This window comes from Notolepis coatsorum (assembly GCF_963971535.1).
Source record: "Notolepis coatsorum genome assembly, chromosome: 19".
Taxonomy (NCBI): Eukaryota; Metazoa; Chordata; class Actinopteri; order Aulopiformes; family Paralepididae; genus Notolepis; species Notolepis coatsorum.
Genome location: NC_140183.1, coordinates 92,239,628 through 92,266,423, shown reverse-complemented (window position 1 = coordinate 92,266,423; position 26,796 = coordinate 92,239,628). Strand labels below are relative to the sequence as shown.

General features: G+C 45.9%; 4 protein-coding genes across 5 annotated transcripts in view; 3 read left to right on the top strand and 1 right to left on the bottom strand.

Annotated features, from left to right (window-relative positions):
* pex5 (peroxisomal biogenesis factor 5) overlaps window positions 1–4,758 on the top strand; it is a 113,491-nt gene extending 108,733 nt beyond the window's left edge. For both annotated transcript variants that reach the window (XM_084336045.1, XM_084336044.1), the window contains one exon: window positions 2,894–4,758. In XM_084336045.1, coding sequence (XP_084192171.1) covers window positions 2,894–3,146 — 253 coding nt within the window. In that variant the 3' untranslated portion in view covers window positions 3,147–4,758. The remainder of the gene's footprint in view (window positions 1–2,893) is intronic.
* A 510-nt stretch (window positions 4,759–5,268) lies between these two features.
* Window positions 5,269–9,975, top strand: cdca3 (cell division cycle associated 3). Its single transcript, XM_084336188.1, has 7 exons — window positions 5,269–5,374; window positions 5,671–5,857; window positions 5,974–6,091; window positions 6,177–7,301; window positions 7,449–7,525; window positions 8,358–8,437; window positions 9,690–9,975. The coding sequence occupies exons 2-6, from the start codon at window positions 5,702–5,704 to the stop codon at window positions 8,415–8,417; spliced, it is 1,536 nt and encodes a 511-aa protein (XP_084192314.1). The 5' UTR covers window positions 5,269–5,374; window positions 5,671–5,701; the 3' UTR covers window positions 8,418–8,437; window positions 9,690–9,975.
* Window positions 9,976–12,388: 2,413 nt separating this feature from the next.
* gnb3a (guanine nucleotide binding protein (G protein), beta polypeptide 3a) lies at window positions 12,389–25,630 on the bottom strand (the record flags this gene model as incomplete). The annotated part of the gene is made up of 8 exons (XM_084336062.1): window positions 12,389–12,519; window positions 12,955–13,171; window positions 13,679–13,880; window positions 16,191–16,257; window positions 17,359–17,521; window positions 23,647–23,710; window positions 24,726–24,867; window positions 25,570–25,630. The coding sequence occupies 8 exons, from the start codon at window positions 25,628–25,630 to the stop codon at window positions 12,413–12,415; spliced, it is 1,023 nt and encodes a 340-aa protein (XP_084192188.1). The 3' UTR covers window positions 12,389–12,412.
* A 43-nt stretch (window positions 25,631–25,673) lies between these two features.
* The window catches only part of p3h3 (prolyl 3-hydroxylase 3), a gene marked incomplete at its 5' end in the record, with an annotated part of 31,429 nt that continues 30,306 nt past the window's right edge, over window positions 25,674–26,796 (top strand). The window contains one exon of the mRNA XM_084336780.1: window positions 25,674–25,680. Within this exon, the coding sequence (XP_084192906.1) occupies window positions 25,674–25,680 (7 nt within the window). The remainder of the gene's footprint in view (window positions 25,681–26,796) is intronic.

The following is a 26,796-nucleotide window of genomic DNA, read 5'->3' as shown; positions in this document are numbered from 1 at the left end:
CAGTCTGTTAATTAAAATGTTCAAGCAATCAATCAATCAATAGGGATTCAATGTTTTGAACTCCTGTGCCCTGGGGATAGAAGCTCCTTCTGAGTCTCTCTGTACTGGCCATGAGGCTCCGGTAGCGCTTGCCTGGGGATAGAAGCTTCTTCTGAGTCTTTCTGTGCTCGCCTTAAGACTCCGGTATCGCTTGCCTGACCGCAGCAGTTCAAAGAGGCAGTTGTTCGGGTGGCTCGAGTCCTTAATTATTCTCTTAGCCTTCCCCCTGCACCGCTTGATGTAAACGTTCTGGAGGGTGGGGAGCCCCCCTCCAATTGTGCGTTCGGCTGAACGGGCCACTCTCTGTAGTCTGCTGCAGTCTTGTGCGGTGCTATTCCCAAACCAGGAGGTGATGTTACCAGTCAGGATGCTCTCTATTGTGCACAAGTAGAAGTTCTTGAGGATCTTCTGACTCATTTTGAACTTCCCTAGACGCCTAAGGAAGTAGAGGCGTTGCCGTGCCTTCTTGATAACACTGTCAATGTGTGAGGTCCATGTCAAGTCCTCGGAGATGTGGACGCCGAGGTACTTAAAACTGCTCACTCTCTTGTCCTGTGCCTCGTCGATGCTGAGGGGGCTGTAGTCCCTGGCCCCCGACCTCCTAAAGTCCACAATCATCTCTTTAGTTTTGCTGACGTTCAGGGAGAGGCTGTTCTCCTGACACCATCGCGCTGTCAGGAAGTCCAAGACCCACTGGCAGAGGTCATAGTTCAAGCCCAGGTCCCTGAGCTTGGCTATGAGTTTGGAGGGGACTATGGTATTGAATGCCGAGCTGTAGTCGATTAATAGCATTCTCACATAGTTCCCCTGCCTCTTGTCCAGGTGTGATGCTGCTGTGTGCAGCACATGGGATATGGCGTCCTCCGTGGACCTGTTGGGGCGATATGCAAATTGCAGGGGTCCAGGTTGATGGGGAGGGAGGAACAGATGTAGCCCTTCACTAGCTTCTCAAAGCACTTCATGGCTATGGAGGTGAGAGCTACAGGGTGATAGTCGTTGAGGCAAGCGGGCTTGGATTTTTTGGGTACAGGGATAATGGTGGACTTTTTCAGACGGGTGGGGATGACAGACTGTTCTAAGGACAGGTTAAAGATGTCAGTGAATACCGGGGCCAGTTGGTCGGCACAGACTTTTAGGACGCGGCCGGGGATGCCGTCCGGTCCTGCTGCCTTCCTGATATTCACTTTCTTAAAGGTCCTCCTCACCTCATGTTCTGTTATCCTGAACACTGAGCCTCCACCGGCAGTGCCTCCCCTTTCTATTGCAGTGGTCTGTAGGTAGGGCTGGGCGATAAATCGATTGTATCGATTAATTCGAATTTTTAGGACGATGTTTAATAATGAAAATCGATTTTCAACTTTTTTTTCTTCTTTTTTTTCAAGAGTCACCATTTATTTTACAAAAAGTGATGTTTGGTGAAAGTTAGATTTGCACTTTATTAATCCAAATAGGGAAAAAGTTATTGCACTATTAATCCCAATAGGGACATTCATCTTTGTTTGATCAAGAGTAACCTTTTATATATATATATATATAGGGAAATTCATCTTGGTTTGATAATTTTTTTGTGTCAAATAAAAACAAAGCTTATTTGAATGATTTCCTTGGCGTTTTTTTATACACTTTTTCTCCTTTTATTTATATTTTTCAAAAAAAAAATTAAAACGTAATTCGGATGTGGTGTGCAAAAATCGGAGATCAAATTTTTAGGCCATATCGCCCAGCCCTATCTGTAGGCTGATGTTATTCACAGCCTCAAACCTTGCATAGAAGGTATTTAACTCATCCGCCGGCGCTAGGGCGATATCATTGTTCAGCTTGTGGGAGGTGCCTTTGTAATCTGTCATCGTTTTGAGGCCCTGCCACATATCTCTGGAATCAGCCTGTTCAAATTGAAGTTCAACCTTATCCCTGTATCGCCTTTTTGCCTTTTTGCCTCTATTACTGTCCTCCTTACCGTTGTATTTCGCTGCCTTGTGCTCGTTCATGTTGCCTGTCACGAGCCCAGTGTTGTAGGCTGAGGTGCGCACTTTCAGAGCCTCATGGATGGATTTATCTACCCAGGGCTTTTGGTTTGGGAAAACTAATTGTGGTGGAGGGGATTGTTTCTACTACCAGAGTACCAACAAAGTCTAGCACTGTTTCAGTGTAATCGTTTATATTATCTGTGTTCTCACGGAACAACATCCATCAGTCTCCAAGAGTAGCTGAATTTTCTAATTTTTTTTTTCTCTTTTTTGAAACCTTTAATGCCAGGCAGTAAGTAGGGTAATTATTCTCTTTTTTAAAGGTAGTATTTTAGCCATAAGGAAGACTCCGCAGAGAAGAACCCATACTCATTCTGCTTTCTCTCTCTCTCTCTCTCTCTCTCTCTCTCTCTCTCTCTCTCTCCCTCTCCCTCTCCCTCTCCCTCTCCCTCTCCCTCTGTCTCTCTCTCCCTCTGTCTCTCTCTCTCTCTCTCTCTCCCTCCCTCTCCCTCCCTCTCCCTCTCCCTCTCCCTCTCCCTCTCCTCTGTCTCTCTCTCTCTCTCTCTCTCTCTCTCTCCCTCCCTCTCCCTCTCCCTCTCCCTCTCCCTCTCCCTCTGTCTCTCTCTCCCTCTGTCTCTCTCTCTCTCTCTCTCCCTCCCTCCCTCTCCCTCTCCCTCTCCCTCTCCCTCTCCCTCTCCCTCGTCTCTCTCTCTCTCTCTCTCTCTCTCTCCCTCCCTCTCTCTCTCTCTCTCTCTCTCTCTCTCTCTCTCTCTCTCTCTCTCTCTCTCTCCCTCTCCCTCTCCCTCTCCCTCTCCCTCTCCCTCTCCCTCTGTCTCTCTCTCTCTCTCTCTCTCTCTCTCTCTCTCCCTCCCTCTCCCTCCACACAGAGAGGCAGTGGAGCACTTCCTGGAGGCCCTGTCACTGCAGCGCCAGGCAGCGGGAGACAACATGGGGGCAGACGCCACACAGGGGATCAGCGGCTCCGCGGCCACGATGATGTCCGACAACATCTGGTCCACCCTGCGCATGGCCCTCAGCATGATGGGAGAGAGCTCTCTCTACACCGCCGCTGACCACCGCGACCTGGACACACTGCTGGCTCACTTTTGCCAGAGAGAGGGAGAGGGCATGCCTGAATGAAGTAGGGCCGGGAGAGGGCTCATTGAGTGCGAGTGCGTTTTGTTTGGAGGGGGGTGTCTGGGCGCGATGGGGAGAGAGGAGGAGGAAGAGGCATGAAAAGTTGAGGATAGGAGAAATGGAGATGTGACTTGGTGAAGGACAGATGAGAAGGGTGTAGAACAGTAGCTGGCGAGCAAGGGAGGTGTAGTGAGTAAGGGTACTTGCGCATATTCAGATTGGTTCCCTGGGGCAACGGATTTCAAGAATTCTATGTGGTGGGTTTAGCTTTTACAGTGAAAGAATTCTACGTGGTGGCTTTTACAGTGAAGCGAATCCTGTTTGGAATGCTTAAGATTTATCACAAGTTGAATATGTTAAGAGTTTTATGTTGTTTCTGAAAATGCTTCTAAACCTATATTGCCACAATGTCCAAACGATTACCGGTATCCTCGACAATGTGCGCGCTGCAGGCCAGAGGCGAGTGATCTGCCTGAACGGGCAAAAACGAGGCAGCAATCACAAAAGACGACAACAAAAAGGATCCAACGTACACCTGACATTGCATGTGTCATTCAACCCAAGTTTGGTCCAGGTTTTGTTCCGACCGGAGCAGAGACCAGGAATGACTTGGACTGGGATTTGTTTAATATCAGGCTATATGCTCTTGAGCTAATCGAAGTACCAAAAGCTCCAGGATCTGAATCAAACAGGGATATGTGAAAGCACCCTAAGACACTGTGAATCATCGACCAACCTCGGACTGTGTATATATATATATATTAATATATATACACACACCATGTACTCATACTGGCATCAAGTGACTTGGATCAAATACTGCAGTATCGTTACCTCCCGGGAGAGAATGAGCCAGCAGAAAGACTCACTGTGATTATGTCACAAACACACAAACCATTTCATGTACAGTATTTGTAGATTCATGCAGGTTTCTCTTCTAGGTAGCCTCCCTGTCCTCTAATCTGAACAAACGGGATTAATGAAATGTAAACATCCACTGATTTCAGATCCGTTTTAAAAAGATGATGGTTGATCATGAGGGTTGGAATTCACCCAACAGTATTCAATAACCAAGCAACCTTCCTTACTGGCGGGTGGTGAGCTGTTCTGTCCATTTTCTACTCATTTATAGATTTACAAGGTACAATGTTACTGCAATACTACAGAGTACTACATTTTATTAAAAGGTTGGTTAGTGGGATTAGGCGGTGCCAGATTCACACTCCACATTGTGTCCACCAGCAAGCAAGCGTGTCTGCTTGTCCAATCTCCTATTATTTCTGTAATGTTGAAATAATCATTGACGTTAAGTGCCGGGACAATGAATTGACAACCAGAAGGACTGCAGCTGCTCTACAGCAGACTTGTGTGGGGGCTGGGCTTGTATTTTGAACAGATACGATCATGCCATTATGACAACTCCTCTCTCCCTGGCTCTTTTTCTCTTTTAAAAAAAACGCTCTCATTGTAAAACAATTTGCTTAATTGTAAAATAATGCTATTTGCCATATTGTGTATTGTACAATAATTATTGCACTATTACTGTTTTGAAACTAGTTAACCTGACTGTAATGATTATTAATATAATATTCAGCAATAAAGCTTTGATTCCATATAGCTTGCTTGTTTGAATGGTTACATATCTGCGTCTATAACAGCAACCCCTGTTTACTACCACTGACATTGTACAAATAGTCCACATATTTAAGAAGCCAATCCGAGTTGTCATAAACTCATAAAGGTGTTCTCCACACCTTTTGGCTACTATTTGAATGGCTATTTCAAGTTTCAAGTTTGTTTTTATTTGTCACGTATATAAGGTACATGTACATAGAATGCTTGGTTCTGTATGAGCCCCTGAGAATGTGCTTCATACTGTAAAAGAGGAGTAACAATATACTGTATTATACTTCTGTATAACAGTATTTACCCAATGGAATATGACTATTACTATACTAACCACCAGTATCTGATAAGGAGGAACGACAGCACTGTTCAAATGTGCAAAACATCTTTGTTCGCCACGCCCAGTTCCTGAAGAGGATGTGCTGCAGCCAATTAGCATCGAGGAGGCGGAGACACGTTGACGCTGACTGGTTAGTTTGAAAATAACATGCATTCGTCCCGCCCCTCATTTAAAGTGTTAAAATACAGTCCGTGCCTCGTTGTGTTGTGAGAACGTGAAGGAGTCGGGACAGAGAACGGATAACTTCCACTTCGTGTAGCTAAAGGTGAGTTTGAATTGTGCTGTTTGCTCATTACTACCGATCCCGTTCAGCGCTAAATATAGTTGCAGACAAACTAAACGTTTGTCCGAATAAAGAAAAGACCCCCTAAAGAGGTCCTGCATTATTATTATTATTACAACCTAACTTTGAATCAGCTAGCTAACGGCTAACGTTAAGTTGTATCTAGTGGCGTGTTAACGTAACTTGATTAACGTTGCCTGTTTAAAAAAATATTATACATGTTTGGCGAGCGTTGCTTGTTTTCACGACATTTGACTTGGTGTTTGTTTGTTGTACAGACTGGTTGGGACGTTTTACCGGTTCAGCAGTATGGGATCCAGCGAGAGCAAGGTCGGTGCTGTGCCCTCGACCCCACAGCCCGAGGCGGACCCGTGCCACCCTTGCCAACACGTCGCACACAAGCGAGTCACTGAGCTGGTAGACCCACGGTCCCCTTCGTCAGGCGTCGATCGCACACCCATTCAGGTAACCTGCTAGCTATTTACCTGCCACTGTACCTGGCCCATCACAGGGACGTTACTTCAATAAGGACCGTGTGTGTGTCGAGCCTGACCAAAGCGCTTTGTTTATGTTGCTATTAGGTTGGTCCGCCTGTGTCCAAAGCTTCACTTGAGGTCAAGAGTGAGTGTGCCTTGCCCAATGATCCAAGGTCACCTTCTGTTGGCGTTGCACGCACTCCTATGAAAGATTCCATGAGAGGTAAGTAGTAAATAAAAAAAACCTTAAGCCTCTGAACGGTTCTATAGATAACTGTCATTCAAATCATAATTTCTCTCTCCCGCAGTGACAGTTGGCTCCTTTGCTCATCGGCTGAGTATGCTTTTTCAGAGTGAGGCTATGGATCACTCTAAACTCCAGGAGGAAGAGGTTAGTGTGGACGAAGAGCTGGCTTTTAACGAGCCCCTCCTTACTGCGCAGCAACCCCATCATTTTGGCTCCATGGCTGAGCATGCAAACCTCCTGAGCACCCCTGTCAAGCCCTCTCTCCACAACTGGAGTGACCTGAGTCCCTTCGTGCTCCTCCGGGAGCCCCACCAGGAGGAGGTGGAGACTGAGACGGATGTGACCGTGGAGGAGTCGGAAGGAGAGACTCCTCTCCACAAGAGACTGAGCATGAGTCTGATAACCTGCCACGAAGGAGCAGTCCCATCTCAGATCTTTGCCGACGTTCACCATGAGTGTTCTCTGCCCAGTGTAGACGTAGAGTCACTCAGTGATGGACCTGAGCATTCCTATGCCCTCCCTTCTGTTACCATTGACCCTGAGTGCCCTCTGACCCCCATCCAGCATTCCACACCCACTGTTTCAGATGGTGCCGCCTTGGTTCCAGCTTCCACACCCACTGTTTCAGATGGTGCCGCCTTGGTTCCAGCTTCCACACCCACTGTTTCAGATGGTGCCCCCTTGGTTCCAGCTTCCACACCCACTGTTTCAGATGGTGCCGCCTTGGTTCCAGCTTCCACACCCACTGTTTCAGATGGTGCCGCCTTGGTTCCAGCTTCCACACCCACTGTTTCAGATGGTGCCGCCTTGGGTCCAGCTTCCCCACAGCAGCCAGAAGAGCTGGTACAAGTTCCATCATCAGTGGAGGCGGAGCCACCGCTTTCAGAAAAGTCCCCTGCGCCCGCCACCCCCGTCCAGCCCTCACCTGCCCCAAGCCCCGCTCCGAGCCAGGAGCAGCCGCAGCGCTCCACTGGCATCCGCTGCCCCACCCTCGACACCAAGAGCCCCAGTCAGGTGGTGTTCAAACCCCAGTGGCTTGGAAAGGGTTTTGGTGCCTCTGGGCTCAGAGCCAGAGGATTGCAGGCACGTGGAGGAAAAGGAGGCTCCTCCCCTCTCGCTGTCCGCGTGGCCGTCAAGAATGTTGCCAATGAAAACAAGGGGCAGTCTTCCAAACCGAAGCAGAAAGGTGCATAGTAGATAACGTAACTTAACTGCCCTTTGGTGGATGGTGTATATTTTTGTCTTGATTCTGCATTGAGCTTCAGCACTGCTTGGTAGAAAGTTTGGGGCTTGTTTTTAAATTTGTTGTTTGCCACATTCTTTCCACTAATAGGTAATGGGCTGGCTGAAGGCCGCTCACCACTGCAGGTCCTCAAAGAGGCCAACTCTCCCAGAGACCAGCCTTCCCAGGTACCACAAGCAGACACACTAGTAGTAATACTTGGTGCTAAGTCTTCGGTTGTTGTTCCAAGGACACTGAATTTCAGTGCATGAAGTGGTCGTAAAAGGGGAATTCCCCCGAAATGAACTTGTAGGTTGTTTGAAATGTGCATGTTTTTTTGTGTGTTGAGCTGCACATGTAATGAATATGTAATGACATCAAATTATATTGCTTTAGTAATAAGAAGAGGATTTTATAAATGTTCATGGTTTCATGTAGATATTTAATATGTACAGGATAGGGCTGCATGATCGATTTTAAATCGAAATCGCGATTTGGAATGATGCAATTATCAAATCGTGCAAAAAAAAGATTTTATAAATGTTCATGGTTTTATGTAGATATTTAATATGTTTGGGAGAGGGAGGTAAGGGGGTTTAGATTGTGTGTTGTGAAGTTTAGACTTCAGAGAGGGAGAGTAAAGTACAGAAAAAAAGGTACCGTTGGGTACCGGTATCGATTCCCAGGTAAAAAAAATACAAAATAATCGGGCTCGGTGTCCCGAAAAGACCCATGCGTAGGCCAGATGCAAGCCGCATTTTACAATAAACATCTGTGGGGCTGCTTAAAAAAATATAATTATAATCGCAAATTTTATCGCAATTGCAATATCTGTCAGAAAAATCGCAATTAGATTATTTCCCAAAATCGTGCAGCCCTAGTACAGGACCAGCCATAATATTTTCTTAGGCATATTGAATTTTCCTTATTTTTGAGACTTGATGGCTATTAAGATCAATCGGAGGCAAATGTGACAGAATAACAACCTAAAGGTAAATGACTCATCCCACCCTCTCACAGATGATGCTGAAGGCGTCCACCACCCCAGACAGACAGAGGTCCAAGACAATCCGTAACTGAGCGGATAGACATTTTACAAGGTATTACTGTCTGTTACTTTATTGAATAGATTCTTATTTTGAACATGTAAAAATGTTAGAAAACAAACATTAGCACAAAAGAATAACTAATGGAATGAACAGTAAACTTATAAAGCAAAATGTCCATAAACGTAATAAATAAATATGAAATTTGAAAAGGATACTGCTGTGTATGGTGATGGAGGGGGCTCAGGATGATCACTGTACAATCTGTCTCAATTATTGTCTTGACATTGTTGCATTAAGTTATTGTCCTGGGATGTCTTTATGTATTATTATTGTATTGTGATATGTTTTGTTTCATGTAACTTAAATAATCTAACTTCATGTTTATCATATATACACATAATTACCTTCAAGTTCATCATATATTTTTTTTAATCAAATATTATTTATAATATAATCTCAGTCCTGAGAGAAATGAGGCCTTTCCTCATTCTTCATCCTTGTGTCTGGCAAAAAAGAAAAATCTACATCTTTTTGTTTATACTTTGCTTGAGTAAAATGAGAACTTAAGATAATTGTGGCTTTGCAGAAACAACAGCTTTGCGGATATTCACCCTCTTAGCACTTTTCTGTCGAAACGGACACAAATCTGGCAGAGATGGGACACATTAATGAGGGTTTGGTGCAAAAATGTATCACATACCCTCAAATAACAAAACACCCCGAGTTTCATTAGGGTTTTCTTCATGTCACAAAACTATCTGGAGACATTAACATTCAATTATCAACTTGGTTATATACATATTTTTTTAATAATAATTTTAAAGTCTTCAATTTAACTCTTAAGTGGATTTTTTTTATAATCCTGTGAACAGATGAGTCACTCCCAGGGCTTGAGTTTACAGACCTCCCGTTGAGACAAGTCTTCAAAATTTGATATAATTGAATAAATAAAAATGCAGCCGCATTGCTCTCTGCCTCCTCGCCTTGAGCGCAGCAGGGGCCGGACTGGTGCTGTGCCAGTCCATACAAACTGATCTGATCATATGGGCACATCACTACGGGAGCTATATCCACCATACTGTCATCTTATCAATCGTGACGTGCTTATGCTTATACCTATTCAAGCCAATCACAATAGTTTTTTGGGAACACTTGAGATTATGAAAAAGCAGGGCATGGGTGGGCTCTTATTGCATACATCAGCCCTGTAAACCCTGATGCACCTCATTGAAATGCATTTTAAAACCGGATGTAGGCGGACAGATGCAACAGATCAATGTAGCCTAACCCGTCCTTTCCACAGATGAACTGAAGGTGTCCACACCAGACGGACGGGTGGAGCGCAGCAGAGTCCTGACCGCCATTTTCGATAAGAATGGATGGACGATGACACTGTAATATGTACAGAATCCTGCCGTTTTTCTTTTTTACAGTTTCTAAATTAAATGTTTTTGTTTTTAGTGTACAGTTTCTATTTTAAAAACTGATTTTCCTTTTGTAAATTGACCTTCCATTTCCTGCAATGTCTGTTTATCAGTGTTTACCATCCTACATTTGTATTGGTTGTAAAAATAAATGTATTTGCTTTTCATGGTTTTATGTTTACAGTTTTCTCATAACTTATATGCTTCTTTTTTAGTTTTATTTGTATTGCACTATGGTTTAGTACATTTGGTTATGTATGAACCCCCAACCCACACTACTACCAGTACCTATATGGAATATCAATGTTAACCAATTTTAACGTTAGCAGTTGTGTTGTGCAATGATGGTTTAGATTCATGGTATATCGCCTAAACATGAGATTCATCTATTTTGAATTAACTTACTTTCTATGAGTAAGTTCCACACTTACAAAACCAGTTTCTATAAGAGTAATATAGGCCTTGCATGGAGTGTTTCTGTAGTTGTCTTCCAACATGGCAACCATTGTTTTTCACATGGAAATCGAAGAGACAGCTATTGACATGTAAACAACGGTTGCTATCTACATTTATGACTAATGTATATCAACAAAAACAACATGGTTTTCCAGTGTGTTACCTAATTTACCACTGCACAGAAATGAGGCATTTTCCTTTGAATGGTTACAAATGAGAAACTTAATCTCTTAGGCTTGCGTAATCAAAATGCATATTAAATAGGAACACCACTCAAATTAAGAATTTCAATGTTATTTCCATAGCCCAGGAAAGTCTAATCAATATTTGTGAAGATGAGCTACTCCAGAGAAGTAGGTATAGGTATAAAGTCTGGAGCTGCTCCATTGACAATGAATGGGAGACTGATTTTGTGGACCCACAGAATGTTTGAGGTTTTATGGACAAAAATAGCTTTACTCTAGTGTTCTCAATTCTGCAACAAACATCTGTATACACAAAACACCCCCCTGGGTGCTCTCACTGAATATCTTTCCCAATGCATTCAGACTTAATAGCTACCTGATGACATCACAAGTTTGACTTTTAGCACTAGTTTTTGGATTAGCGCAAGCGTTTGTTTTCACTAATGTTTAGTGTCCTAAACCATAGGAGTAACATGAATTCTTAAATTGGGTCTAGTTCCCCTTTTAAATAGATGCTTTCTGTCACACCAATGATATATTTAACCTGTACTGTTACTACAGGGTCTGAACCATATTACTGAATAATGTGTCCATTGTAGATAGATCTGCAGCGCACACATAATTGCTTACTATTCAGCAGCCTAAGTCCATACATCTGTAGTCAAACTTTAGATATGCCACAAATTATTGTTTTGGAAACTGACAAGTCTGAGGCAGAAGTCCACATTTATTAGAAAGTCTTAAGAAAGATATCATAGCTACTACAGTAGAAAGGCAGTCCAAATTCTAGTGAGTGCTGGTGTGATACAGAAACCAATAATGACAGCTGTAATGTAACAGAATATACAGCGTTGTGTGCTTCCTGTTGGCAGCAGGTTCTTTTGGTATATGCATGGACTGTCAGGTAGATCTTGTACCATACATAAAAGAAAAGTTGGAAGTGTTACATGAAGACATTCTTCCGTGTTGCTCAAAATACATACAGAAGCCATTGTCATTCATATGCACGCTCACACGCAAGCGGGCTACTCCCTGTGTCCTCTGAGGGATCTGAAAGATGAACCATGCCATCCATTTGATTATCCCATCTGTCAATCAAACGGTTTGCTGAAAGCACTCATCATGACTAGCTAGAGGGTAGTAGGCCAAAAGGTTAGACCCCAACTCATAGTAAACATTGTCTATCAAACACACACACACATACAAAAACAAATCTCAGACACTAATGTAGACATTTGCTAGCTAAATCAATTCTAATATGAGAAAGCAAACATAAGGGGCTACATTTTCAAGGGAAATCTACCAAAACAAAACAGTTTCAAACATATATCAAAATGCTCACATAACTCATCTGTCAGACATCATAACTTCCGGTCAATATGAAAATGTAATAACATTACCTCTCGTGAACCTACATAGGCTGTGTTTGGACACACCCTTAAATTATATCTCATCCAATCTCTTAACATTTCCATTTGGCAACTGTTCTCATTGGACTGTTCTCATTGGGGTAATCCTTTCAAATGCTGTAAGAAATTAAGAAATGTCGATTTGAACCGTAACATAAAAATAACTATCGATTAAGGATGGTCTTTTTTTTTTTTTTTTAACCCATCCCACATTACCCCGGTAACTTGAGAAGAAATGTGTGAGCGAGAAAGAGAAGTGGAAGAGACATGACAACACCTTTCAAACAGATAGAACTTGGCACAACAAAGATACACTCTTCTCACGTCCCCATGCCTTCTCCAGTCTCCCACCCCTTCCCTCAAACTCCACCACTTCTCCCTTCTCTCTGCTGATATTCTTGCTCTCTTCTCTCTGCTGATATTCTTCCTCTCTCTCTTCTCTCTGCTGATATTCTTGCTCTCTCTTCTCTCTGCTGATATTCTTCCTCTCTCTCTTCTCTTCATGCAGCACTCTCCTCTTCCTGCTCTCTGGCTGGCAGCGGAGGATTAGCCTCAGTTCCATATCTTGAGGAAGCTGTCCCAGGAGCCCGTGCAGCAGGCCATCCCGTCAGTAGACACTCCAATACAGCTCACTCTGTTGTCATGACCAGCCAGTGCTCCTGGACCAGAGAAGACAAAAAACACCTCAGTCTATATATAGTATGTAAATACCGATCAACGATGGGGCGGGCGGGGGGGGGGGGGGCAATGTAGATGGGCAACGCTCCAGCAACAGGCAACAAAGTCAGCCACATTTGTCTATGGGATTAAAAGCAACAATGCTGAGATAATTAATTGGGTTCTCTTGCCCATTGGGAGAAGGCCGAGATTGAACTCGCTGTGTGTGTTACGAGGATGTACAAACTTCAATGGAGTTTGGACTGACACGGGGGTGAGAGCACACTGACAGAATGTACCTATCTCAAGAGGGCAGGGTTTGAGATAGGTCAATTTATCCTTTTGAGGTGAACTGCTCCTTTAATGCAATCACAGCTAAACTCTCTCACGCCGTGGCTGTAATACTCTTTGTGAACTTCCTTCCTCTCTTTACTCACCCACTCTCTCAGCCTTCAGCGTGTCCCAGATGTTGACGTTGAAGTCGTCGTAGCCGGCCAGGATCAGGCGTCCCGACACAGAGGGGGCCAGCGAGGTCACCCCACACATGATGCTGGGGTCCTGGTAGGTGCTGAGCTCCTGGTCGGCCCGCAGGTCAAACAGCTTACAGGTGGCATCGTCGGAGCCAGTTATGACCGCGTTACCGTTGGGGAAGAACTAGAGGGACGAGGAGAGAAGAAGAGGCCATTAGTATCTACTAAGCAGGATGTCATGGCATGTGGATCTGAACCTACCAGGTGTTCACACATGGGTAGACAAACATCCACCGCTCAGCTAAAGGGGGTTTTCAGTTATGACTTTAAGCTACATACTTTATGTAAATATAGGTGTTTACTACAAAACATTATTATGCTGCATGAGCAATCAAGAGATATTTCTCTCCCAGAGAAACTCATACGGATTACGACACCACTGTAACACACCTGGCTTCCAACCAAAGCCAAAAGATCTGGGGGGATATTACTATGCTTCAGGCAGAGCAACTCTGCTAACATACGGATTATGGACACAGCAGGAGTACATTTACAGTACATTTACTGTACTACAGTACAGCAACAGGAGTATCTGCTTGAGTGAGGAGACGTGATGTTCCAACGGACTCTTGATCTATCAAACTAAATCATAGATGAAACTATGGACTCGTCTCCCTCGCGCGCCGCTCACCCCGATAGCGTTGATGTCACTCTCGTGTCCTCCGAACGTCTGTCTGCAGGCGTCCTCTCTGATGTCCCACAGCTTAGCCGTGAAGTCACACGCTCCCGATATGAACACCTTGTAGTCCGGTGAAACGGCCAGGGACATGCAGTCTCCCAGGTGACCTGCAAAGACGGTCTTCTGTGTCCCTGTCTCAATGTCCCATAGCACACTGGAGAGGGAAGAGGAGGGGTATGGGAAGGAAGTTATTATTATTTTTTGATCCACTTTTTCTCCCATTTTTCTATATATTTTCTCCCATCCCAATTTCGTATCATCCAATTCAACCCTCCCCTGTCACGAACGCTGTTTCTTGCCTCCCACAAGCCGGCTGCAATGTGGACTAAGTCATACATAGCACAAGTCCCCTCCGGTACTTGAGGTAACAGCAGTCGCATCTTTTCACCTGCGCAGCTCGATCTCTCAGTGGCGAGGAGTAACACGTGGGAGGCTCACGCTGCCCCCGACACTTCCTGATTCTACTGCGCAGGCGCACCAACCGACCTGTAGGAGTCGCTGTCCACAACGCCCGATCCCCACCCATCAGTTTCCCACCCCCTAATACGGCCAATGTGTATTAGTATGAACGACCAGCTAAACTGAAAGCAATGTGGAGCGCTGGGCTCGAACAGGCGAGCCCAGCGTCTCTGCATTCGTGGCGAGCGCCTTTCCCACTACGCCACGTAGCCGCCAGGAAGGAAGTTATTATAATATAATTTTCAGATCAGGGGCATCCACAGAGTCTCAACTTTAGGGGGGCTCAGCTCCCTCTAGGGGTCTGGAAAATAATAATATATTTCTTTAAACAGCCTCTAAGTCTAAATGCTCATCTCCCATGAGCTTTGACACGGAATGGAGACATATTTTCAATGAGAATTTGTTATTTATGTTATGCTATATAATTGTTATTATTGTTATTTGTTAACATGAACTATGGGGAAGGTACTAGGACTGTGCTAAAATTATTCAAAACAAAAGCTCATGAAAGGGTCATGAAACACTTTTCCAAGGTGGTTCCAATGTCAAGGTCAGCAGTGTGCCATACAAGTGTCATACACCATTGGAAAGCTGGGACCCTATGGAATCATTTGGGATGCAGCTCAATACTGTATACCAATATATGTCTATTAATATACAATAAACATGTTTTGAATTTTGCCTATTCAAATGATTAAATGAGTGCATGGGACACTAATATATTGTCATGGTTTTGGCCTTATTTCACCTTTCTGTGAGGGACAGCTGTCTATTTTCGCCTTTCTGTGAGGGACAGCTGTCAATCACCGGCCTCTGTGGTTAATTGCCTCATGGGTCGGCAGGTGTGTGGGCTTGATTGCACCTGATGCAGTGCAGCTGTGCCTTTGGTAAAGCTGAGTCTATTTAGGTTTGAGTCTCGCAGTGTTGGCTGCTTTTTCATTTCCTTGTGTTGGCTATCCTTTTGGTCGTCCTTATTATATTGAAGAGTAGTGCTGATCTCTCAGCATTTAGCCTTATTTGTAGCCATTCTTGGCTTTATTTTACACTTTATTTGATAGAGGCTGAGCCTTTTATGGTAGTGTTTCTTGTGGAACTGTCTTTTGCCCACCACGGCACATAAACTCCCTTGGTGGAGGTTTATTGTTTTATGTTTTCAATATAAACTCTGTTTTTAGGAGTTGCCTTTGTGGCTTATTTATTTAAGCAGTTTAGTGGTTATTCGTTATCTGCTCGTCTCTCTCTCACTCACACACACACACACACACACTCACTCACTCACTCACTCACTCACTCACTCACTCACTCACTCACTCACTCACACACACACACACCCCCCCCCTTACATATATGCCTAATGACACAGCCATTGCCATGCTCAATTGTGTCAGTTGTTGAATCAATCTTGTTACAGATTTAGTGCAAAACTTTGCATTTTGACCACTCAAGAATTTATGAACATTTGATCCCTCCAAAATATCCCAATATCCCACCAAGACCAGGACCACCATAGACAAATTAATGCTGTGATTTGGTATCCAAAACTTGACATCTGGAGATTTCTGCAAGAATCGCATTTATTTTGCAATTGGATGGCAAGCACGTATGTTCTGAAAATGGCTCAGACCCCCCCCCCCCCCTGTTTTTAATATACCTACTATAGACATGCCATGTATCCTCTGAATGGCCCTGCTTGCTATTTGCGGTCATAACATTTCATGAGGCTGTGATTATCTTAGAGGTCACAATAATTTTATACAGTGAAGTCAAGTTTAAAAAAGAAAAAGTATAAATAAAAAAGTTTTAAAGCCGCAAAAATCGGCTAATGGGGCTAAGATACTTTTTTGGGGGCTAAAATAATTTAAAGGGGGGCTGAAAAAAGGTTTGGCGATGCCACTGTTTCAGACAGACCATAGATAATAGTCTCCACTGTATCAACTGCAGAGTACAAGAGAGAACAAGTGATATTAATAAATTCAATTACACTGGATATCTTTTGTCGTCTTACCAAGTGCAGTCGCCTGAGCTGGTGATGATCTCACTGTCGCTAAGGAAACGACAGCATGACAGGTAGCCTGAGAAACATCAGTAGAAACAACAGAAACAGATGAGCCACATCATGTAGTGGGCGCCAATAATGTGAATGCCAGTAAACCGGAAGCAACACAACAAATTCAGCCATTACTTTGAAGTTCTAGCTGAAGTTGGAAAGAATATTGGTGCAGAGAAAAATTTAATGGTCTGCATTTATATAGCTTTTGTCCAAAGCGCTTTACAAGTTATGCCTCACATTCACCCATTCACTCATACATTCACACCGACGGCGGAGGCAACCATGCAAGGTGCCAATGTGCTCATCGGGAGCAGTTAGGGGGTTAAGTGTCTTGCTCAAGAACAATTCGACATGCTGCTGGGAGGAGCAGGAATCAAGCCAGGAACCTTCCGATTACCAGACGACCGCTCTACTTCCCGAGCCACTGTCGCCCTATAGTTCATAAATAGTAGTAGATATACTATTCTAATAAAAGTTTCTCAGTTTAACCACATGTGCAGTTATTACTGTTTGTCTTTGGAGGCCAGAAGTGGACAATAAACTCCATCACAGTCTGGTACGGTTCTGCACAAAAACACTTCATTCAAAAATGTCAGCGCATCATTAACAAGGCCTCCAAAATCATAGGGTGTGACCTTCCCTCCCTGGACTCCATCTTCACCTCCCGCACAACCACCCGCACCAGAAAAATGGCTAAGGACCCCTCACACCCAGCACACCCCCTGTTTCAGCCCCTGCCCTCAGGTAGGCGCTTCAAGTCCATCCTCTCAAAAACCACCCGCTTCAAGGACAGCTTCTTCCCAACCGCCATTCGGACCATGAACTCCCTTGGCCCCCCTCTCCCCCTCCCCCTCCCCCCTTACATGAACCAAGCTCCTGACCTGATGGACTAGACTCTTCCGTGTGTTTATGTTGTGCTGTGTCATGCTGTGCTGTATTTATGTATTTATTGTGCCATGTTGTGCTGTATTATGTATCTATGTTCCAGTTTTATGTACTGTAGAGCTTATTACACTCTGTACCGATCACGAATACCACCAACCTGGTTGTGTGGCAATAAAGGAATCTTGTATCTTGTATCTTGTATACTAGGGCGGCCATAACTGTCTGTTGCGAGTCCTACCTGTGTGCGCGGCCAGCTCACGCATGACCTTCACGTTGCCATCTTTGCCCTTGAGGTTGTAGATGGAACACATGTTGTCCAGGCCTCCGCAGGCCACCATGTTGCCTGAGGGTGCATACGCACAAGTCATCACCCAGGATGACTTCAGAGGGATGGCACTCACCTGCAGGGGGACACAGAGAGCTAATGACTGAACAGATTCTCAAATCATTCATGTCAACACTAAAGGAGAGAGTCCCCCCCACCCACCCAACCCCACCCCACCTACCCAACCTCCTACAGTTTCTACGTCAAATGTATATACTCTCTTTTCTAAACTCTTTTTGTATCTCAAACAGTACTGTATTTGCAAATCTGGTATGTCATAAATGTATAGATGTAGCAGTACTGTCTATCTGTATGTCATATATGTTATGATGAATTGAAAATGGGGGACCCTGATGTAAACAAGACGAAAGTCTTTCTCTGGTCTGCATCCCCTTAACAATTGTATGTATTGAGCTGTACTGTACCGTACCCATTCTACAATCTGTTAATAAAGTTTTCAATCAATCAATCAGTCCTTGATTCATTTTATGGTTATTTTCATTATTTTCTAAAATGTGGATGCACACTACAAGGTTTTGAACAGAATTAATCCCAATTAAACCCACAAGAATTTGGAGAACTATGGTAAAAATCCAACATCAAAGCTTTTAGCTTGAAAGTTGACAACTTTCAGTGCTTCACTGTTTCAAGAAATCTTAGTGTACACTTCTACCCTAAGAACATACTGGTCTAGGCCAATTCTGGGCCAATCGTGAGCTCTAGTTATAGAAATTCCCCTCTCACACTAACCAACATGGAAAAACCCAGATGCCCTAAAGTGCTGGGAACACTCAAACGTGGATTGGACAAGACAAGTCTATATAAGTTATATTTCGTATTGGCATCGCGTCCAGCTCTTAAGCCATACCGAGATATACCTCATCTCATGTACCTAGTGTACTCCATCAACGAATAAACCAAAAATACACCCCGCACCTGCCAGGCCCCGCCCCTACTGCCGTACTATATTAGTACTGGGCATGGCCACCACTTACTCTTCCTCTATTTTCGTTTCCATCATAGCGGATGCAAGACGCCCTATGCAACTAGTTGATATGAAAAGTTTAGATAATATTGAGTGCTTACGGAGATTTGCTTACCCCTGGAATCTTCGGGGTATGTTCCAACGACACGTCGGGTCTATTCTGATGTTCCCTCGTCTTGTGGCAGCAGATCGAGGAACAGCGTGCAAGGTTTGGCTATCGAGCCGGCTCGCACACAGGTGGGCCCTGTGTCATCAGGCATTGATGCTAGTGTTAGTAATGCTGGTTTGTTTTGTTACACAACCGAGTTGTGTGTCGGCGCCAGGGGCGTGATGGTTTGGTGAACGTTCCACTGAAGTGGACAGGTTCCAGGCGATCCTGGAGCATGCTGCTAAACACTAATGCTAACGCTAATACTAATGCTAATGCTAACACTAATGCTGAAATGCTGGGCACTGTTCTAATGTTCCACGCCGTGGGATGTTGCCGTTTTTCCCTCCTCTTAACCCTAATTGATGAAGGTCAGTCGGTAGCTAATGTGGGGGGTTTTGCTGAGTCCTATTTTACCCTTTTTACGGGTAAATGGGTTGACAACAGGGTGCAGGGCGGGTGTGCCGTGGCTAGGTAGCCTAGCCAGGTAGCATCGATCCTGTGCCTCGGCGGGGTTGGACGGTGTTCCACCCGGAAGCCGATGCTTGAGAGCGAGTCGGCCCGGCAGGTGGCAGTAGAGCTATACTGCTGCAGGATGGAATTTAGCGGCGGCCAATGTTGTGGCTCAGCTGACTGTTTTCTGTCCACATTAGCGTTGAACGCTATGCTATAGTGGGCTACTGTTTCTATTCTGTCTCTTTGCTACGGGAATGTCTGTCTATACTACAGTTTTCCCTCCTCTCAACCATTCATGCTGACGGTCAATCGGTGTCTACTGGGGGAGTAGTGCGGGGGGGGCTTTGTTTACCTTCTTGGGTAAATGGGCTGAGGTCTAGGGCTGGTGTGCTGTTGTGAATATTATGAATGAATGCGGGACTGGTTCTCTCTGGTCCGCCTCCCCTTAACGTCGTGTGCATGGGCTTGCCCATTCTACAGTATGTTCGTGGTTAGTTCATTTATTCATTAACCCTTTCATGGTGCACACCACAGTGGAGGTTGCTGGTTGCAACCACCACTGGTGCTCCGTGTTAGCATCAGTCCTTTGCTTTTGACATGTTGAAACAGTGCCCCGCCCGGCCGACGCCATGAGGTGGGTTGGCCCGGCGAGTGGCTGGTGGGCTGCTAAAGCCTGTACCGCCACGGTATGGAATTGGCAGCGATTAGAACTGGGTTCGAATTGCTGTTTTTTTTCTATTGAAAAAATGGTGTCTGGTGGCGGGGCCTTGAGGGCCAGCCGACGTCGACACATCGCGCGAGGTTGTTGACGTTATTAGCTTTGACCCAGCCGCAAGCTATAACCGCTCCACGGTTCCCCTCTCCGCAGAGGATTTTGGTCTTCCGCTGGAGCGCGGGCGGTATTGTCCTAGGCCCCACACCGCCTCACACCGCGCAGCCAGAAGAAGAGAGAGCACGGCCTCGTCAGCGGCGATGACGAGGCCCTCGACAGGCGGCCATGTTTTCCCCCGCCAGAGGTATCCTGGGCGTTGAATCGACAGGTGTCCACAAGGCCGACAGCCTTGGCGGCCGAGGGATCGGCCATGTTGGATGGGCTCGGCTTGGAATATACAAGCCGTCGCCGTCCTGCCGCGAGCAGCCCGCTCTCCGATCACTCCCTCCCCCAACACCAGCGTAAAAAGGGGCTCTGATTGTTTCCTTTGGCTGCGGGCCGCGTGCCTTCGTTGAAGCGCAGGCGGCCCCACTTTTCGCTTCTCATGGGGACAGGGGCTGACACCCAGTTGATGGCTGAGCCTGGGTCTGTCCGTGAGAATGTTGTGCTGTCAAGCGGCTCCCACACCATAAGCTGTGTTGGTTGAGCCTGGTGTTACGTCTGTCAACTATAAGTGTTGTCAGCAGGGGGGCTCGAAACCTTTTGAGGCACACAGTGCGGGCTTCCCCGGCCTCGCCTTTGCCAGGCCAGGTATCATGTTGGTGCCTCCCACTCATGAAAGATTGGCAGTGTTCTCGCAGGCGCGTGTGATTTGGGTGGTAGTAATATCACTGCAGGGCTACGGTGTGTAGGAACCCATGGGGGCCTCACACCTTGCATGTCCGGCTGCAGAACGACTCCTCAGCATGTTCTGGAGGGGTGTTCAGTGGGGGAGCTTTTGTCACCTAGACTGATGTCAGCTTCCCCCGTATCAAACCGGCCCTTTCTGTCGGGGTCCCCCCTTGGGTGCGATTGCCTCGTGGGTAGTGTCAGGGTCAGATGCCCTGACACGGAACGCTCTGCTCGCACGGGTCCAGGGTTGGCTACGCACAGCGGGTGGGACCGGGCCGCCTATCTACAGTTCCTGGCAGACCTGCGCCACATGGCGGCGGGTGCATTGGGAGTGTCATCACATATGGTTGCAGCAGTACCATATGTCAAGGTGGATGGAGAGAACGCTGAGGCGGGGACTTGTATTTAAAAACACAACCCCACCCGTTTTCGGGTTTGGTACAGACCCTATTGTCAGGGTCTGACAGCTCTGGTCGACGAGATCTGATCTCTGTGGACGAAGCAAGCCATCGTTGTGGCGTTTTCCTCCCGGTGTTCTCTGGTGCCTGAGAAATCGGGAAGGGGGGGGGGTGTCAGACCCATGTTGGACCATGGGAAGGTTCAGTATTTTTTGGATCGTCTCCTACCTGTTGAACACTGTCAGGTGGGGGTCTGGTTCTCCTCCATAGACCTGTAGGATGCGTGTTCGCATCCCCGATCTTCCGTGCTAGGGCTTACCTACGCTTCCTTACAGGGTTAGCGTATGAGTACTGGTGGGGTTTACGTCCGGACATAGTCAGGCAGGTCTGGGACCGATGCCGTGCCGCCTGGGATTCTTTCCCCCATACATCTGTTAGGTCAGTTGTTGGGGCGGGTACGTTGAGGAGCGCAGGTCCTTGATCCTGATTGCGCCGGACTGGGGCGCAGCTGTGTGGTTCCCGGTCCTGGTCCAGCTCTTGGTATCCCGTCATGGCCTGTTTCTTGGTCATCGCGGGCCCTCTCTCAAGCGCACGGGTCTCTGTGTTAGTTCCCTGTGCTGGGCCAGCTGCTGGTGGTTTGGCTGGTGAGAGGGTGAGTCTGGAGAGGATGGATCCTTCTGTGGTTGGTACCATCCGGAACGCGCATGCTCCTTCCACTATCGCGGGTTACGCGGGTAAGTGGCGTATTTTCCAAGAGTGGTGTAAGGCCACCCTCTTGTGAAGCGTTTCCTGCTTGGCGTTGACGCCTTAAGCCGTTGAAACGCTCTTTGGCTCCGAGCTGGGATCTTCAATTGGTCCTCGGTCGGTTGTCCTTGGCCCCGTTTGAGCCTCTTGAGCAAGCGCTCTTGGAACGGCTGTCGTTCGAAGACTGCTGGCCATCACCTCCGCTAAAACGCGTGGGTGTGCTTTGTGCTCTCTCGGTACGGCCAGAGTGCCTGTCTTTTTGTTCCGATAGCGGTGCCACTCTGCGGCCTAATCCAGCCTTCGTGCCTAAAAATATCCGGAGTGCTTTCCGCTCCAGGGATATTATGGTTCAGGCGTTTCATCCGCCTCCTCATGCTAGTGAGTTGGAAGCGGGCCTTCACCTGTCATGTCCGGTCCGGGCTTGGGGGTTACCTCAGCCGTACTCAGGGCCTCAGGGCTACCGATCAGCTCCTTGTCTGTTACGGTGGTTCTCGTGCTGGTAAGGCACTATCGAAACAGCGCCTGTCCCATTGGTTGTGCGAGGGCATTGCCCTTTGCTACACGTTGGCCGGGCTGGCTCCCCCTGGGGGCGTCAGGGCGCACTCCACTCGTGGGGTGGCGGCCTCTGCCGCTCTGCTGGGTGGGGCCTTGGTGGAGGACATCTGTGCTGCAGCTTCATGGTCCTCCCCGGGTCCCTTCGTAAGGTTTTACCTCATGGACATGACCGGGGGTTCTGTCTCCCAGGCGGTTCTGGGGTCTGTGGCCTCTCCTGCTTCCCGTCCTTTGGTGGGGTAGCAGGGGTGTGTGGGTATGGGCCACAGTGTGTTGTGTCACACGTGGTTCCGCCTGTGCTGTGTGTTCAAGGGGTTCTAGTTCCCTCTTGTTCGCACTCGGGTGGAGTTGACTGTGCCCCCTCTTCATTAGGAAGGATGGGGTGACGGGACTCCCCTCCCCCTTGATGTGGGCTTACGGGTCCTCAGGGGGTGCATCTGTCGGGCCTCGCGTCCGCTCTACCCCATATCTCGGTATGGCTTAAGAGCGGGACGCGATGCCAATACGAAATAAATATAACGTTATATGAGTACTGGCTAAGCGTCCCGCTCTTAGCGTGCCCTGAGTTCCCTTGGGGAAACTTTTCTTTGGAAACTATTTTTTCCGAGGAAGAGTAAGTGGTGGCCATGCCCAGTACTAATATAGTACGGCAGTAGGGGCGGGGCCTGGCAGGTGCGGGGTGTATTTTTGGTTTATTCGTTGATGGAGTACACTAGGTACATGAGATGAGGTATATCTCGGTATGGCTTAAGAGCGGGACGCTTAGCCAGTACTCATATAACTAGGTTATATACATAACCTGTCGTTAACAATACCGTATTTTCTCAACCAAGCTAATTGGGAGCTTTTATTTTTGTGCAGCTTTAGTAATCAAGCTAAATTCACGGAAGTCCACGGTGAGTAGAGATGGTGAAGAAGACCTTTACTGTGTCTCACCTTGTTGGTTGTGATGGTGTCCCACACTATGAGTAGAGATGGTGAAGAAGACCTTTACTGTGTCTTACCTTGTTGGTTGTGATGGTGTCCCACACTATGAGTAGAGATGGTGAAGAAGACCTTTACTGTGTCTTACCTTGTTGGTTGTGATGGTGTCCCACACTATGAGTAGAGATGGTGAAGAAGACCTTTACTGTGTCTTACCTTGTTGGTTGTGATGGTGTCCCACACTATGAGTTTCTGTGTCTTACCTTGTTGGTTGTGATGGTGTCCCACACTATGAGTTTCTGTGTCTTACCTTGTTGGTTGTGATGGTGTCCCACACTATGAGTTTCTGTGTCTTACCTTGTTGGTTGTGATGGTGTCCCACACTATGAGTTTCTGTGTCTTACCTTGTTGGTTGTGATGGTGTCCCACACTATGAGTTTCTGTGTCTTACCTTGTTGGTTGTGATGGTGTCCCACACTATGAGTTTCCCATCCTGAGAGGCACTGACACACAGCCTGGAAGACAGAACACCGGGAGGGGAAGCATTTTAAGGGCTTGGTCAATGACAAATTCAACTGGAAATGCAATGATGACATGGCCAATCCATGTGTACTAACAGTGTGTGTACATGTTGGTAGGCTGCCAAGACTATTTCATCCTCTTAACTTAAGACCACACAGAGGTGTGAATAGTGCACAAATCCAATGAATCAATCAGAACTCCATCCTGGCTTTGATGTGACTATTCACACTGACAGTGGAGTTTTGTTGTCTGTGAAATTCAGTGAAAACCCCATTCCATCCTGGTCACATTGGAATATAGCTTGTGTTCTTTAGAGGGCCACTTCGGCAAAAAACAATGCTGATTTATTTTGCACATAATCTCACACACACATCCAAAAGCTTTAAACCGTTTTGCACACATTTACATTTTTACACATTCATTCAGTTTGACAGTTATTGAGAGTAAATGAGTTTGGATGTGGCCACCGGTGATGTCATCAGGGACATTGAATCCTTGTATTGTGTTAATTACAGCTCAATGAAATGATAAGGTAGCAGTCCTTATAGGGCATTGTATTACTATATCATGGTGCTGTAATCAACACAACACAATGATTCAATGGTGTCCCTGATGACATCACTGATGGCCATATTCAAACTAATTTACTCCCAATAACTGTCATAACGTTTCTGTGTGTAAGATGATGTGCAAAATAAATCAGAATTGTTTTTTGGTGAAGTGCCCCTTTAAATGAGCGTGAAATAAAGCTGTATATTCACAGGGCATCGTGGCACCAATGCATGGCATAGATAAAGCTGTATATTCACAGGGCATTGTGGCACCAATGCATGGCATAGATAAAGCTGTATATTCACAGGGCATCGTGGCACCAATGCATGGCATAGATAAAGCTGTATATTCACAGGGCGTCGTGGCACCAATGCATGGCATAGATCTTAAATAAAGCTGTATATTCACAGGGCATCGTGGCACCAATGCATGGCATAGATAAAGCTGTATATTCACAGGGCATCGTGGCACCAATGCATGGCATAGATCTTGGCCAGGTGGCCCCGCAGTGTCTTCCTGGTCTTCAGCTGGACACGTGACACCACTGCAGTCCCAGACACGGCCTCCGGGAGCAGCGTGTCCTGGAACGTCTTACGCACTGCCTGGGGGGGGGACACACACACACACACACACACACACACACACACACACACACACACACACACACACACACACACACACACACACACACACACACACACACACACACACACACACACACACACACACACACACACACACACACACACACACACACACACACACACACACACACACACACACACACGTCGGGTTACTGTGATGATTGACCTGGAATTATCGGCCGATATCGGCAGTAAAATGTGATATCGGAAAATATCGGCATCGGTTTTAAAAAAAAGAAAAACAATAACAATATTTGTTATATATATATCCAGTGAAATTATTAGTTACTTGAAATTATTCAGTTTTTTGGGGGGGGGGGGGGGGGACCCTGCATATATCGGTATCGGTTGATATCGGTATCGGAAATTAAGAGTTGGACAATATCGGAATATCGGTATCTGTAAAAAAGCCAATATCGAGCATCCCTACCTGGAATAGATCAAAATCAAATCAAAGTGAATCAAATCAAAGGTATGGTGGCCTGGACACTGGCCTGAAGACAAGTCATAAGATAGTTTGAATATGAGAACATAATCACCAGGTTATAGAAAAAAGGCAAAGTCACAGAGTCTCAACAAAATGTCTCACATGGAAGAGTTGCTATAGAGTAATATAATGATTTTGACTAATTACTGCCGATAATGGATGGGCCTACTGACTGTGATCTGGTCTTTGATGTTCTCCGCCTCCTTTCGCAGTTCCTCCATTTCCCCCATGGCAGCGCTTGTTGGACACGGTCACCGATGACGACAGGAAGAGATGGCAGGTGAGTGGATGTACTGGTACTCCTGGAGGGAAGGGAGGGAGAAAATAATTCAACATTTAATTTGATTAACTTTTCTGATTTGCGATTTTGATGTTTGTCTTGAAATGTTACCTGCAACGCACCTGAAAGCACCAGATTTTGTCTTTGTTTTCCTGAGCAAAGTTCTATTTTGCAATTCAAACTGGCCCTCAACTGCTTTGCAAATCTTCACAAACACGTACACGCACAGAGATGCACAGACGCACACCCATACACACTGCCCACGCCCTCACGCGCACCCACATGCACAAACCCACGGTATGGAAATCTTACGCATGGCATGATACAATTAACAATAAAGATATTTGTTTTTCAGATAGGCCAGCGCTTGCCCAGAACACACATCAAAGCCTGAATTGTAAACTTAGACCTGTATGTCCTGTCACAATGTCATCAACTATATAGATAGTATTAATATAATGGCTTTTTTGTAGATTTCTTTAGTTTATTATATTTGTATTCGTATTATCCTAGCTTGTTTGGATACATTTTCTCACCTGTACCTCTCCTGTGCTTCACGCTCCTGTTGCTGCTTTTACACCTGCATTTTCCTACAGGGATTAATAACGGTTTACCTTATCTTATCTTATCTTATCTTATTTGATAGTCACTCACCTCCAAGTACTTAGCAATAGTAACACAGGCGGTGATGTGTTTTTTGGCATCAGGATGTCTGTGTCTTTGACCATTCCAATGAGCTCTTGCTCTTGATGGCTATTTAATTTGGTAATGTCTTGATTAATGAACAATGTGGAGCAGTAAACCAATCACCTAATGGACACTAATACAGTGTTACAAATGTAATCAAGGTGGAATATGAGTGAAGCGGAGAGAGAGAGAGAGAGAGAGAGAGAGAGAGAGACCCAACTTTGGACTTCAGATCTACATGAGCGCTACAGGCATCTTTACACTTTCATCAGCATTATTACAATGTATTTGCATTTGCCTGCAATGGATTAAATAGCCATGATTCCGTTTCTATTGTCTTACCTTGAAAACTGATGTATACAAATCTTTTCCTGGATTTCTATTGTATGTGTCCCTCCAGTCTCTCTCTCTCTCTCTCTCTCTCTCTCT

Bases quoted from the DNA above. Each gene is read 5' to 3' on its own strand.
- cdca3 (XM_084336188.1), top strand. From the start codon at position 5,702: ATGGGATCCAGCGAGAGCAAGGTCGGTGCTGTGCCCTCGACCCCACAG. The intron at 6,092-6,176 runs GTAAGTAGTAAA...TCTCTCCCGCAG, and splicing joins TATGAAAGATTCCATGAGAG to TGACAGTTGGCTCCTTTGCT. The intron at 7,302-7,448 runs GTGCATAGTAGA...TTCCACTAATAG, and splicing joins TTCCAAACCGAAGCAGAAAG to GTAATGGGCTGGCTGAAGGC.